This window comes from Fulmarus glacialis, unplaced genomic scaffold, assembly GCF_000690835.1.
Source record: "Fulmarus glacialis isolate BGI_N327 unplaced genomic scaffold, ASM69083v1 scaffold16812, whole genome shotgun sequence".
Taxonomy (NCBI): Eukaryota; Metazoa; Chordata; class Aves; order Procellariiformes; family Procellariidae; genus Fulmarus; species Fulmarus glacialis.
In genome coordinates this window covers 2,846-17,701 of record NW_009198593.1, presented here as the reverse complement: position 1 = coordinate 17,701, position 14,856 = coordinate 2,846, and the positions used below count along the sequence as shown (strand labels likewise).

The 14,856-nt window shown below is 37.0% G+C and overlaps 1 protein-coding gene across 1 annotated transcript in view; it reads right to left on the bottom strand.

The window, feature by feature from the left end:
- The window catches only part of MYH10 (myosin, heavy chain 10, non-muscle), a gene marked incomplete at its 5' end in the record, with an annotated part of 39,475 nt that extends 25,358 nt beyond the window's left edge, over positions 1 to 14,117 (bottom strand). The window contains 10 exons of the mRNA XM_009572974.1: positions 1,054 to 1,116; positions 2,197 to 2,311; positions 4,082 to 4,255; positions 6,077 to 6,250; positions 6,649 to 6,801; positions 7,252 to 7,370; positions 10,841 to 10,936; positions 11,234 to 11,377; positions 12,319 to 12,417; positions 14,054 to 14,117. Of these exons, the coding sequence (XP_009571269.1) occupies positions 1,054 to 1,116; positions 2,197 to 2,311; positions 4,082 to 4,255; positions 6,077 to 6,250; positions 6,649 to 6,801; positions 7,252 to 7,370; positions 10,841 to 10,936; positions 11,234 to 11,377; positions 12,319 to 12,417; positions 14,054 to 14,117 (1,201 nt within the window). The remainder of the gene's footprint in view (positions 1 to 1,053; positions 1,117 to 2,196; positions 2,312 to 4,081; positions 4,256 to 6,076; positions 6,251 to 6,648; positions 6,802 to 7,251; positions 7,371 to 10,840; positions 10,937 to 11,233; positions 11,378 to 12,318; positions 12,418 to 14,053) is intronic.
- Positions 14,118 to 14,856: the final 739 nt, after the last annotated feature.

Here is a 14,856-nt window from a genome sequence, read left to right as displayed (position 1 = left end):
CATGCACCCATCAGACACCATTAATGACTGGACACCATTCAACTTCTGTTTGGCCAAGTACTTTAAAAAATTTTGTAAATGTATCTGTTAATTGTGCATCTTTTGTTTTGCTCCCCTCTGTCCTCCAACTATAATACGGTTATTTATATTTCAATGAGGATTATTAAAGTTAAATCTATGCCTTCCCTATAGGTTAAGAGCAGTCATTGAACAGCATGACTGGACCATCATCTATTGGCTAAAGCCTCTGAACAAAATCCCTCTAGTAATTACTTTAGGAAACACCACTAGCTTCCTCAAGTATGTGACATATCAGGAGTAGTGGAAGATAAACTCAAGTAAAGATCGAACATCTGAAGGCACAACCTTCATATACATGTATTTCTAAACTTGGGGAGAAGAGTACAAGAAGGATGAGGAAGAGGTTAGATAAAATATCTGAAGCGTCTTCAAAAAGACATTCCAAATAAGTGAATTTGTTGATTTCTCGATACCTCAAAAAACGTGTACCAATTCTACAGAGGGAAATATTAAAATTAAAAGGTTTTTAAATAAAGGAACAATTCCAACAAGTCTGGAAGAAGTTTATTTCACTTACTAGCCCCACTACAACTGCAGCACTCATGCTGATACTTCAATACATTCTTCAGCTCTCCTCCCAAAAAATACATCCACATTCTAAAACGTTCCAGAGTTTTGTCAATGTTGGACTGCAGAAAGAAGCTTGATAGTGTTATAAAGCTTATGCATTCTCTCAAATGCTTGGAGCTACCAGAATTATCACTTAAGAAGCAATTCTGCATCTCAACATGGAACTAGGAAGCAACAAACCTTTTTATCTGCAATGCTTAAATGCAATGCATAAAATACAGATGCTATATGTATGCAGCAGCAACTGAATAGGTATGCACTCAATAGACCATTTGCCTTGTGGAGGTATACCTAAGTTTAGCATGAAATGAAAAGTTCATGCAAGCCTACGAGCAAAAATGGTTTTCCTGTAGATACAACAGCCCTGCCTTTAGTAGGCCTACTGTTTTTATATCCATTCACCTGGTGGATCATGAAGACCAGTAATATTGTCATAGAAACAGGCTCTCTGAATATTCTGAATCTCTAAGGCAGAGAAACAGCAAAAACAGAAAGACAGAAGAGCAGATACACAAGACACTTCAGTTAGTATACAGAACAGGTTTATCAATTGCAAACAGACTTAACTGTGCTACAAAAGCAATTAGGCCACAACATATTCCATGCACATTTCAATTATTTGTGGAAGCAAGTTTTGCATATTTGGACCAAAACACTTTTGCTTCTGTGCGTGTACTCAAAAGGAAAGGAGCAGATCCCCAACCAAAAAGTTCCTTATATATTCATTAAAACAGCTCTCTCTAGCTGAATCAAATAAGTATTCCTGAGAATAAGAGGGAAACTCAGTATTAACCTACAGCATTATCTGTATCACAAGATTAATTTCCTCCTGGAATAAGAAACTACATGATTTACATACTGTGGCATGTAAATATACTCTGATTAATATACTGTGATATTAAAAACTAGAATAGAAAAGTTCTTGTAAGTATTTATTTGGCTATTTCTGCTTCTTGGGGTATTTTGGTAAAAACGTTGATAAATACTTTAAGCTGATGCGCAGGTAGACTAGCTAAACAGCACTGTACAATTAAAATAAGAAAATATTGCATTTGATTTTAATATGCAATATCTAAGCACTAGTATGGCTGTTAATGAATTTTATTTTAGGAGATGCAGATTTCCAGGATATGACCCACTACTGCACAAGAAACAACTGTGCTGGTGCTCACATAAGACAACATTTTATTAACAGCAAGTACCACTACAGCTGTTTACATTCAGGACTTAACTGCAGCAATTCAAATTAAGAGTGTTGGACAAGATTCCACAGACGGAATTTGACACAGGGTAACAAGTAGTAAGTGAATATCACTTCAAATAATGAACATGAGAAGCAGCTACTCAGAAATGGTACATGTGCAAGGGACCATAGGTGCAACCCAGCTTCCTTCTTGTACTTTTGGCACTAAACAATAGAGAAAATGCTGTAGATGTTTACAATGTAGAGGTGGAGGGTGAGGAGGGAACAGGCACAAAAAAAAAAACCTCATCCAGCAAGGTAAAACCGCTAACAACTTGTGTACTCAGAGCATGATCTCTTACCATCCTTCCAAAGCTCTGCAACAAATTTGTCAGAAGACTGGTGCAAGAGTGTAGCCACATTATCATTCAGGGGGTCCATATTCTTCATCAACCACTCATCTGCCTTGTAGTCTACCTGTAGAGTAGCCAAGTTGCACATGATCAGATAGACTACCAGCTTTAGTTTTAAATTTACCAGCATGAAAAAAAAAGCTTTCAAAATACTATATTGATGTTTTCCTCCTATTCTCTTCTTGATGTTTGCTTGCTGTGAGTTTGTTGTGCCTCCTTAGAACAGTTCAATGTACCATGAAAAGTTATTATTCTTTTAAAAGAGTAAATGGGAGTTTTCTTAAACATTTAGCAATTGGACTTTTTGCTTACTAATAGCTGGTATACATGTTCAGCCTAGCGTTATTGCCAAAATAAGGGTTCACTGTTCACTGTGAAGCTGTAAAAACAACTCCAGTATAGATCCTAATTACTTTATCTAAATTATTAGAGAGTAAATTAAGGATGTGCTGCAACATGATCTTTTTTAAATTTCACTACAGCAGTTATACTTAAACACTTTGTTCTATAAAGAAAACAAACAAAGCTCTTATCTTGAAAGAACCAATTCTGTGGTTTGCAATTAAACTATAGCTCAGCAGTTGAAAACTCAATGCTACCAGCATGGTTTCATCCCAAACCAAAAGAGAGCCCTAAAATTCCGTAAGTCCAACAAGACGTCTATGTAGACTAGCATGTTTTTGCTTCAAACAAACCGTGAGGTTTTTTTAAGTAAGAGCTCTGGAAGGAAAGCCACATTTAAATGCTTCCAGCATCCAAAACCAAATCAGATCATCATCTTAGTACTTCTTGCAGTAAAAGCTATTTTACAAATTATTCTAGTTTTGAAGGAAATACGCATTCTGACAGAAAATTGAAAAATGCCTTCTGTCAGAGGAAGATATGCAATGCAGTGCCAGTATCCCAGAAATGCCCACTCAGTTTGGCAGAAGTAAAGCATTCTTCAGAACAATTACTTTCCAGTAGTCAGACACCAAGCTCTTCTACTTCATTTTGATTACCTAAAGGTAACCTTTTGTTTCACAACTAATCTACTATTAACTGCAGTAACAGTGATGATTTCATTATTTCTAAGTTACTGTTTTAAATATTGATACAATAAAATGTATGATTTCTTTATTTCTTTTTTTTCTACAATTACCTACTTGGGACCATTGACATCAAAATATAGATAATAACAAGCCATTAGTACTTTAAATGAAAATTAAAGGATGGCTCTTAATCATTTGCACGGTTTCTTCTAAATATCAGGGCAAAAACTGGTACTAGAATTAAGTTTTAACTATTTATGAAACTAATTACATAGCATGGCCCTACGGAATAGACCTGGTGATCATGAAGGTTCCACAAAATGCTGACAAGAACTGCATAGTTATTTCATGGACCTGTTCACCTTGCAGCTGAGTTCCGTTCCTCAATGGGAGAATAAAGATTGAACTAACAGTAAAAACAAAAATATATCGGCTTACCTATAAAAGGGGACATACTGAAAATCTTATGTGAACTGAGGAGATAAAAGTGAAGAGGGTACTGACACAGCCCTACTTCAAGCACTACTATCAACTTGGAAACAGATATTCAGAAGAGATTCCTTTCACTACAAGTCCTGTAAAAAGATCTGATAACAAAATTAAAGGAAAACGAAATATGTGCTTTATTTAATTTTAATTTATATTTTTCAGTTCTGCCTATTTGGTAACAAGAGCACTCCTGAATATGTTCAAGAAAATGAAACAAGGCCACCCTCCTGCACAAGTATTTCTAAATTTCGATACCATGTAGTACTTTCCCAAACCCAACATTTCTAACCAAGTATTTAACATTTAACCCTTACCTTCCCCGCATAGTGAATAATGCAGAAATCTGCTTTGTCCTTTAGCTGTCTTGGCTTTTGGAACTTGGAATGCGTTCCTTGCTCTTGGACCAATTTTTCCACAAACGTCTTGTCAGTAGCTTTAGGGAACCAGCATTCTTCATCCAGTAACGCTAACACACCAGGAGGATTTGCCTGAAATCCAGTTGGATTTAATCTGTGTTACTATTTAATATTTTTTTTTTTTTTTATTTTAATATTTAAAACACACCATCAAATGCCACAATAAGAAGTTGCCTAAACCTGATTCAAATTTGAATTAAATTAAAACAAGCTGTGGAGGAGTCCAGTTCAATGAACGACATTATGATTGGTTCAAACAAATTCATTCTAATGTATATTGGAGCCAGACATGAGTGACCTGATCTAGTGCTGATTAGAGACTTGCTTTGAGCAGAGACTGGAATAGATGACCTCCAGAGTTACCTTCCAAACATTTCTGCGACATGTACATACACAGCAGCTCATCTGTATCTCCACAGTAGTTAATGTCATGCTTTAATGTGGGCTAAACTGAAGACAATTATCCCTCCCAGCCACTCGATACTACTGTGGCAGCCACTGAGGCTCCTCTTGCCAAGCCCTGTGTTGATATCCAGTAGCAGCATCCAAAGAGATTCAGCAGGCATAACTTGAGCAGCTAGCATAGTTTTATATACTCCCTTTCTTTCCATACAATTTAAGCACTCCATTTGAAGGTTTGTTCATTCTTAAAGTGAAGAGGGGAACAAACAATGTCTGTATTTTGCAGCTGTAGAATTGTTTGACAGGATCATTTTCCTCAGGGAAGACAGACTGACGTACACAGGAAGGCAATGGAAAAAAGCGTCTATCATAATTTATTGTTCAAAAGTTTCTAGTGAATGTAAAGTTTACACATTTGAAGAGGGATGTTTCTATGTGCCTACTACATGGCATCACATTTACAGAACAATTATGAAGGTACTTATATTTGCTTTTCAAAAAGAAAAAGTAAAATCAAGTAATTTGATGCATTTTAGGATATTCACCTAAACATCTGCATACTGAAAGCATCCACACTTACCCCCTCAGGCTTTTTGGCAGAGATTTTACGTTCCAAGGAGGCAGAACTTTCTGAAGTTCCACACACAAAGTGCAAACCTTTGATAACTGAAACCAGATTTCCCTTTTCCCTCTCTAAAGAAAAACAACAATGTGGCTCATGGGCTTTTCTGCTCTTCAGGATGCATAGCATCATTGGCAGCTTATGTGTATTCTAGAATACACACACAGAAATGTAAAGTAGTAAGTACAATGCCCTAGATTTAATTTAAAAGGTCATGAAATAATTTTGACAGCATAGTTCTGAGGTGTGAAGAATGATAACTTTCAGGAAGGATGATCTTTGTTCTCCCCCGTCCTCTGCCAACCCAACTGCTCCTCCCGCTCTTTGAAGCCCTCTTCAAGTTTCCATATATTGAGCAACCAGAAGACCATGTTAAAAAGCACAGTGATTAAAACCATCTTTAAGACATTGCTTTCCTACTCGCAAGGCAGATTTATGGGGAAAACTCTACCCTAAATGAAGTTTGAGAAATTTTGCTATTGATCTCAAATGAAAAAAAGTTTACCGTAAGTCTTGAAAAGCTTTCTAACTGAGCCACCACTCTAAAGCTCCTATAACACAGTGGCATTGTTTAATATGAAAGTGACAAGACTAAAGACTTAGTAGTAGGGGGAAAAAAAGTATAAGAATAGTAGCTTAATATCTTCAGCTCAGTGTTCTACCCTAACATCACGGCAAAATCCCATAAGGATAAATCCTTTTACTAATACATGGTATTTTAGACTTTGGATTTCAGTCTTCAAGTTAATTCACTTTTTGTGACAGCTCTGCAAGAAATCTCTGTACAGTCCTACAATTTGCAGGCAGTAAAAGACAAACCCATAAATGGAACCTCTGCTCCTTAGAGCATTATTAATGCACAAACTTACAGGTCTTTCGATTAAGTCAATGCAAGGCTGCAGATCCAGTCCAAAGTCAATGAAATTCCACTCTATACCCTCTCGTTGGTACTCCTCTTGCTCCAGGATAAACATTGTGTGGTTAAATAACTGTTGAAGCTTCTCATTGGTGTAGTTAATGCAGAGTTGCTCAAAGGAGTTCAACTGCAAAAATAACATTAGTAAGCAAGAATAATTCAGTGACAGGATTTATCACATATCTGGAAGTAAAAAATTTGACCTTACAAGGAAATTCCCCAAAACTCTGCAGCATTCAAATACATTGTAAAGAAAATTGGAAAACACACTATTCAAATCCCTTATGTTCTGTGTTACAAATAATTAAATAAGGTATAGTAGGAAAAACCATCACATGTAAGAGAATGATTTAGACTAAAGTATGAATTTAGCGCTGTAATTTAGGGTTGTCAAAGCATTTGCACGCTACAAAACAAAACCCTCCTGCAGCCTTGGAACATGCATGGATTAAGTGGCTCTACACTTAGTCCTGAACGCACATTAACAGGGAAAAGAAAAATCTGATTAGCAGTGTTTTGAAGTACCTCGAAGATTTCAAATCCAGCAATATCCAGAATTCCAATAAAAGACGCTCCCTGTCGTTTGGTCCTGTCCAAAGCTTTATTAATGCGGTGAACAAGCCAGCGGAAGAGGCGTTCATAGGTGGCCTTTGCCAAAGCTTCCACTGCAAAGTCTGCCTGAAAATCCGAACAGGAAAATTTATTTGCCCTGGAGAAGTCATCAAAAGAACACAGACATGAATGTTATCACAAATAACTACCTAAGAGAAGAAGTTTAATGGAGTTAATACCACTGAGGAATGAAAACAAGCAGTAGAAACAGTATGTAGTTTGATTAGTGATACGAAAAATTTGTATTTAAACTGTTCCATAAAAAAAAAAACCAGAAGCTCTCTGTGCGTTTGATACATACAATAGTGACATTAAAGAATGAAACCAGCAGAAGGTCAAGGAAAGGGAAAGGTTTCTTCTATTCTACCATTGATTTTTACCATATAAGAACATTTAATAAAGACAGTAAGCTTAAACAAAGACCGTGGCAGTACACACTTAATTCCAATTTTCTTTATTAAGAGCTAATCAAGATGAGGTACACCTTCACTTCATCTTTAAAGCACCAAAACTTACTTGTTCTTTGGTCTGGGCTTTCTGAACGTAGTCTCTGCCAACTTTGATGCGCGGTGTCAGTATGGCACGGGTGAACTCCATTACGTTCATTCCCAGTAGATGGCAGAGTTTCTGTGCGACTGGAGATCAAAGTAATAAATCGAAGAATTTAAATCCTCCACCCTCCACAGCAGCTAGCAACATCGGTGAAACAAGCTACTGACAAAGGCCATCATATGCCAGCTTAAAAATTGAACTGCCAGTCGAAATAGCAGTCAGGGCAGTGCCCTTCTGTCCTGTGGACAGACCTACCCTATGACACAGCCTGCGGCTGCAGGGATTCCACCTCAAAGGCTGATGGAAGTCTCTACAGAAGTACACCACTGAATTTTATTAGGGGAGTGCAGAAAACACTAGATTTCATGAAATTGCAAGGACGTCATTTAACAGTCCGTAGCCCACACACTAGCATTCATTTTGATACTTTAATAGGGAACATTCATTTTCTCATCCCCAGAAAAAAAAGCACAGTATGAGGATATCACACTAAAGGTTGATAAGCAACCATCATACTAAAGGTTGCTTAAAAACTGTTTCAATTTAGGCAGGTATGCCAGTGTAATGCTTCTATTACAGACTATATCAAAATACATTATTTAAACTATTTAAAACATGGGTTTGTAATATTTTATATAGAATAACAACGCAAGCAGCAGCGCACTTTCTTTAGACAGCATGAACTCTCCTGGTGTCATGTTCGTTTTTTGAAATAACACGTTACCCACACCATCATTACATATTCTTGCTGCATCAACCCCTTTTTCTAAGTAAATTTGCCAGTAGGTTAGGTGTTTATGATTCCATACTTCTAAAAATGAAAGTGACACTGAAGGTATTTTTAGGTCCGGGTAAGTGTTGCCCTTTAGCAGGAAGCCCTCCACACTATCCAGTAAGTACTTTAACCCTTTATCTTTGTAACCTGACAGCTTGTTGTTTTACTGTCAAAATGAAAAAAGCTATTTTTACAAATCAGCATTGGAAAATAAATTTTAATACTAATATATAAGAGCTTCCTCTGCTTTTTTCTTTTTTTTTGCTGGTATTAAAAACACTACTACTTGCTCTTAATGTTGAGATTCTCCGTCTGGCCGTATATTCATTAGAAGGGTTCATGAATCAACACACAATCAGTGAAATTAGGGTAGCATCACAAATTGAGCACTCCTTTCACTTTAGCTACATAGAGGAGCATTTCTGTGCTTTGAGTATAAAAATACACATCAGCACATCAGATAAAACTTAAAACCTTAGGTGTCAAGTAGCAAGTGTTGTCAGAAGGAACGAACTTGAAAATATTAAGTAGCCATGAGCATCAGCTTAGTACTGTGGCACAATGGATACTATATAAAGGATATTACAGTTTTTAAGGAAGGAGGGCTTTTTTCCCCCCTATGCAGTACTCCAGACATTACACTCAGCTCCTCTTTCATGAACCTGTGACATGGAATTTATTGTCCCTACCTTTCCAGTTTGTAATAAACCGTAGCTTAGGTAATAATAATAACAATAAAACATAGCAGAGGTAATACTAAAAATCACATCCAGTTCAGACACTGACGGAGGCTGTAGCCAGCATTTCAGAGGTTTGACTGAAGGAAACTAAACCATTTTCAGGTCAAAGCTCTATCACTTCTAAGTGTAGGACTGGTTCACACTGTTTCAGCTTGATTAATCTTGCATTTTAAAAAAACCGTAATTCATCTTGTTGGTTTATAACTGAGGAAGGTCCATTTAAAAGGTGCGATTGTAGAAAGCCCTGACTATCCTGACTTGTGTTTTATTACTATTGGGTTTTGCATAGAAAATTCTGAATTGTTATAAAGCAAAGATACTGAAAAGCTCATATCATAGTTGAAGCATGAACTTTATGAGGTTGCTTATGAACCTCTGCCCTTTCGGTAGAAAGGCTTCTTCCAAATCTGGTAAGCATGAAATGGTTCTCTAAATACAGCTTCTCCCTCCTCTTCATTCCATGAAGGCTTTATGGCTTTCTTGCCATCTCTTGTATCTATACTTGAAACCATTATTTGTTTATCTATATTTATTATCTATAGGGCAGAATTTGCTTTCCACATGCTTTGAGTAAGTTCACATCTCCACTACCCACACAAATTCCTTCCCATCTATGGAGACAGTAACCTGACCTATTTCAGACACATGCCTCTAAATGAGATGAATCGCTATCAAGACACACTTATTTCTCTGGAGGACACTAGGGAAACCCATTACAGTGAGATGTGACAATATAGATTTCAAGAAGGGAGAGATCAGTTTCACTCAAGTGTCTTCAGAAAGATACAGTAACAAAGACCACATAACCAAATGAAGTATTTTTTAAATACAAGAGAAAACAGAAACATGCTTTAACTATGATCTGAGCTTTTCAGCATCTTCGTTTCATAATTCAGAATTTTGTATCCAGTATTGTAAATATCCAATAGTATCAATATATTTATATCCAATATTATAACTCAGAATTTATGTCCAAAAAACAATGGTAATACAACGAAAGTCAAGATAGTGAGGAAGTAAGAAGCATCTGTATCTTTCTACATCACACGTTCTAAACGGACAGTGACTCAGTCGAGTTGTCTAAGCTGGCACTAAAAGCCCAAAAAACTAATCCCTCATCCAACCTTTTCTCCTCACTGCAAAACTCAAAGTGCCAACTGCCAGCCAAATATCGAGTCAACAACTATTGACCTTTAATCCATACCTGCTTGCTGGAGCACTTTGGGCAGGAGGCCACCACCCTGAGAAATGACAAAAATTTTGGACATTGGAAGCAACCTACATGCCTACATGCACATTAGCAATTTAGGACAATTATGAAACGAGACACAGACAAGAATTTGAGTTGTGCATGTGCAGCAGGTCCTGTGAATGATGGTTCTTACTGCTCTTTCCACTGATGTTAATTCTCAAAGCTGACTTTCCATGAGAGCATTTAAAAGGCTGGTACTGAACTACTAAATTAAAAACCTGAGATTTGCTTCAGCTATCTAAGAAATATACTCCTCAATATGCTGATCTCATTGCGGGTACTAACTGATAAATTAAATCTTAGTCACACTGCCATGCCACTTCAGAAATCAGATTTTTCCAAATACAGCATTCTTATGTTCAGCCATTTCACTATGGAAGTTGTGCTTGGCTCCAGGGCTCTTATCATTGGCAAGAAAACTGCTGTCAAGAACCAAAGAAAACAAACCGATTTAAGCATGCACTTTTTCCTAGTGCTTAAGTCTTTGTAGATAGCAATAAACAAGACTACAACTGAAATACTTCTTCAAAGTTTAGAAGCAATGCAAACAGCATAAATTCTGTTGATGGGTACTTAAATTTGTCTGCATTACGAGAATGGAAGAGGAGAGTTTTAATAATTGCCCGTTGGCTACTACCACAACAGTCATGGCCTCACTTTGGCACAGAACGCTATCAAGGAAGCTTAGAAGACTGCTCTGTGCTTTCAAAGATATGCACTAAACAAACGGCAGGAAGAAAACTACAGCGCAAGTTAAAGGAAGCCATACAAACGTGATCAACTTACCAGTATTCTCTGGCATAGAAGCTTGATCGGTATTTCTCTCCTTCTTAAAGGAAATATTTCCAAATTGTAGCACTGAAGACACCACCTTCAGCATTGCTGTGTTACCAAAAGACATATGCAAGAGTTTAATTGAAGAAGAATTTTTCTTCTGTTACTTGTGTCACTTTTGTTCCAAATTCAAAGTATGAGTTCAGAAAGGAAATAAAGTTTGTACTGTACTTTTTGGGCAAATGGCTTTAATTCAACTCTAGCTCATGTTAAGCAAACATTTGCTGCAGGCTGTCAAGACACTGAAGCAACATTAAACTTGGGGACATTAAATTAGCAAGTGAGTGTGCATGTGCAAAAGAGAAAAAAGTACACTTTAAAAATCCAAAAGGCTCAACAACTTACACAAGATCTCATCGTGTGAAAATCCCATGATATGCATGGCTTCCATAGTCTCCTGAAAGTTATCCTTGTCTTGTTGCCCAGGAATGGGGATGTAGCCATTAGATAAAAATCTGTAATTGTTAAATCCTTCAAGCAGCAAGTCAGCTGTATTAGGAGGAAGAGGAAGAGACAGAAAAATAAGAAATGCTGTTCACACCCATTTGTACTCTGTTCTCACTAAATGCACAGACTATGCTTTAGGAAATCAGTTCCTCAAATATCGCTGAAAGCCCTTATACCAGCTTCTGAAACTCTAAAAATATGAGTGTACCTTAGAAGCCGAAGCCAGATTCCCAGAATCTCTGTCTGTAGCAACCTACATTAGCTCTTTAATGCATTAAGCCTGTAAACAGAACATTACCGAACTCAGATCTAGCATAATCTCAAATCCCTATTTGGAATATCCTAAAAGAAGTATCCCTATTGAAAGGTAACAGACACAGGCAGATATGGAGTTAGATATTGACGATTACCACATCAAGGATGCTGAACACCGGTTTGTCTAATACAGGAGGAGAGAGAGTGGATCAATTCTCGGAAGTCTGTACCTTCACATAGTTTCACTTATCACAACTTAACAGAAATTCCCAGTTACCAAGGGGAAAAAAAAAAAAAAAAAAAGAGAGTAGAAGATAATCAACATAGTACTGCAATAGCTGAAGAAAGCCACAGGGTTTCATTATGTTTTGGTAAAATGGCTGCTTTTCTACAGAGTTTGAAGGCATGGTCCAGAATAGATGTGGCTGTCACTGCTGACCAGGTTTGTTATTTATCAGCTGGGAGCACTGCAGTTTCAATCCAGTGAGGCTGCCCGAACTGGACTTTGCCATGTAGGAGCCATTTGCTTGAAATGCTACAGTTGCTTGACAGCGTACTTGATAAAACACAGAAGTTATTTCAAAACAAAGCCACCTGGCTTTTCATTCTTCTTTTAAAACTCACTGTTTCAAGACCAAAGAATAGTTCAAATGTGACTGTGTTAACACTGAAATAACAAACGTGGCACACAGAAGCAACAGGCTTACAAAATGAGATTCTCAACTTACACTTCAGGTGTTCTCCTGCTCCAGCTAGTAGTTGATAGAAGATATGAAATGTCCGTTCATCTTTAGCCTGACGAACAGCCCGAGACTTTTCCAACAAGTCTGATTATAACTAGTCAAGGATCTTCTACAATTTTTGGTTAAAAATGTCCAACGCAAACAAAACTTTCAAAGCAGGCTATATAATTACCTTAAGACCAAATAGAACTTCAATAGTAATGACAGGACTATGTCCAATATGAACTTTCAGTAACATTAAATAAGAGATTTCAAATTCAGACTGGTAGAAGCCCACATTTAATTTCAGCAAAGTCATTTCTTGGATGTTGACTGCATTGCCCTGCTACATGCAGCTGACAATTGTCTGTAACGGAGCTGAAGCCTAAGTGAGAGGGGGAGCTGGCCATTCTTTCTCAGTCAATTCTTCTATTAAGGTCATAGCCTAACTCTTAATACCAAAACCCCAGCAGCTGCTGAACTCAAAAGTACTTTATCTGAAGTGCATTTGTCATTTCTTTCAAGCATTGGATTTTTACATACAACCTGCACTGCCTTTAAACAGCTCCCAAATTCAATTTGTGCAGCAGATAGTGTCCAATAAGCTGCCATAAGTTGTAATGTAAGTTCTTATTTCTTGTTATTCCATATCATAAAACAAATGTGGGACAGGTATTTGAAATGACACAGGTTACGAGCAAGGATGAGTTCTTGTGATAAAGAAAAAATTCCCGAAGAGTTAAGTCCTCCTGTTTTCACAAAGCTCTAGGTGAAACAATTCATCTGAACTTTCATAAAAGTAGAAACTGCCTTCATTCCTGTGCTGTACTGAATGAAAAAAATCATTTATCATTAAAGCGTATTTTAAATAACTATAGATCTTTCCCAGCCTTATTGGGAAATTATATTTTGTGACAGTTCCAAACATTCAATGCACTTAAAATTAAGCAGTTTAACTCATAGCAACAGAACAAAAGCTTAGCTGCAACATTGTTTATGATTAATACTCACATGATATTGTTTACTAAGACTTCCGATTTCATAATTTTATGACGACCCTATTGCTATTCCCCCAGAAAACAGGCTAAAAAAAATTACACACACACTATTTTTAGTATATGAAGAAAATAACCTCAGAGAAGGGCTTTCAGTGCAAGTATTTTTACTTGTTCTTATGCAATCATAAATAAAAATTAATCTTAAAGCTAAAACTGAATAGGGCTTCAGTATTAATTGCTAGTAAGTCTCATGCTATTGAACCTATGCTGGTATCTAGAAGACCCCAGAAAACAGAATGTGTCCGAGCACTTCCAGCTGTATCACTTTATAATGAGCATCACCTTCTTCCACACGGAGAGCTGCTTCTGCAGTGCTGACGAGAGCAAAACCAAGCTTTTCGCACAATACAGTAGCTCAGCTTCTGATTAGGTAGGCGTTTTTTTTCTAGAAACATTCATAAAGCAAGCACACTTTAAATGGTTTCACCCTGTTTTTAAGGCTAGTCTGAAAATCCAGCAGATTTCAGAGTGCTAAATTTTGGAGTATCCAATTTCTAAGCATGAGTAAGCATACTGACTTTGTGATATTTGATCAGCTATTTTGAAACAAAGGAAGAGATGGATGTTGTCAAAGGAATGTAGAAATGTTGTAACCTTTCACTGCATTCCAATGAATTCTAGGGTTAAAAGCAAAACAATCCGGAAACTTGCATTTTACAATGATGTAGCATGAAATAGGATACATGTCTCAATGTTGGCCCCAACAATATAACCAGTAACATCAAAGTTAATCCTAATGAACTTGCCCTGCAAAGAAAAGAGATTTTTTTTTTTGTAATTACTGATCTTTTTTTTTATTACGACAACAATGCTGTCTATATACATATGTCTACATAATCCTACTTGCATTCATATAAAAAGCATTTCACACAAGTTCAAATGAAAGCTTTTCCCTTCAATATGCTCAGCCATCATTTCAATGGAATATGTTATGCTGCACACAAACACTTTCTAAAGATTAAAGAACTAGTATTCTAGATATGTTTGTAACCCAGACTTATGAAAAACTTTTCTGAAAGTGAAGCTCAATTTCTCGCATTGACAAAACATGCTAAGGTTGAAAGCAACGCTGAGATTTTAAGTGCACATACATCTATAGCAAACTTATTGGTGCCTAAAGGTGCTTTATCTGCAGCAATCCTGAATCTCAGTGTGCTGCCCAGCCCAGCTCATCACACTTCTACTTCCATTTCCAAAACCAGGATGGGTGCTATCTGCATGGCCTCTCTTTTCTAGCAGTTAGTAAAGAAAGGACTAAGAGGGAGACAATATACCCATTTCTTCCACATATATCTCCTTTTCTCCACAAAGGACCAAATAAAGAGCACAATTCCCACATGTAGAGCAGCTTTTGGAAAGAAAGTAGTTGCAAGTGGATATATTATACCAGTGTTAAGCCACATCAGTTCCCCAATCTGATTTGTCACTTGGCTATGAACGTTCCCAACAGGACAACAGGCTGCGGCTTGGAGTTGAACCACTTAAC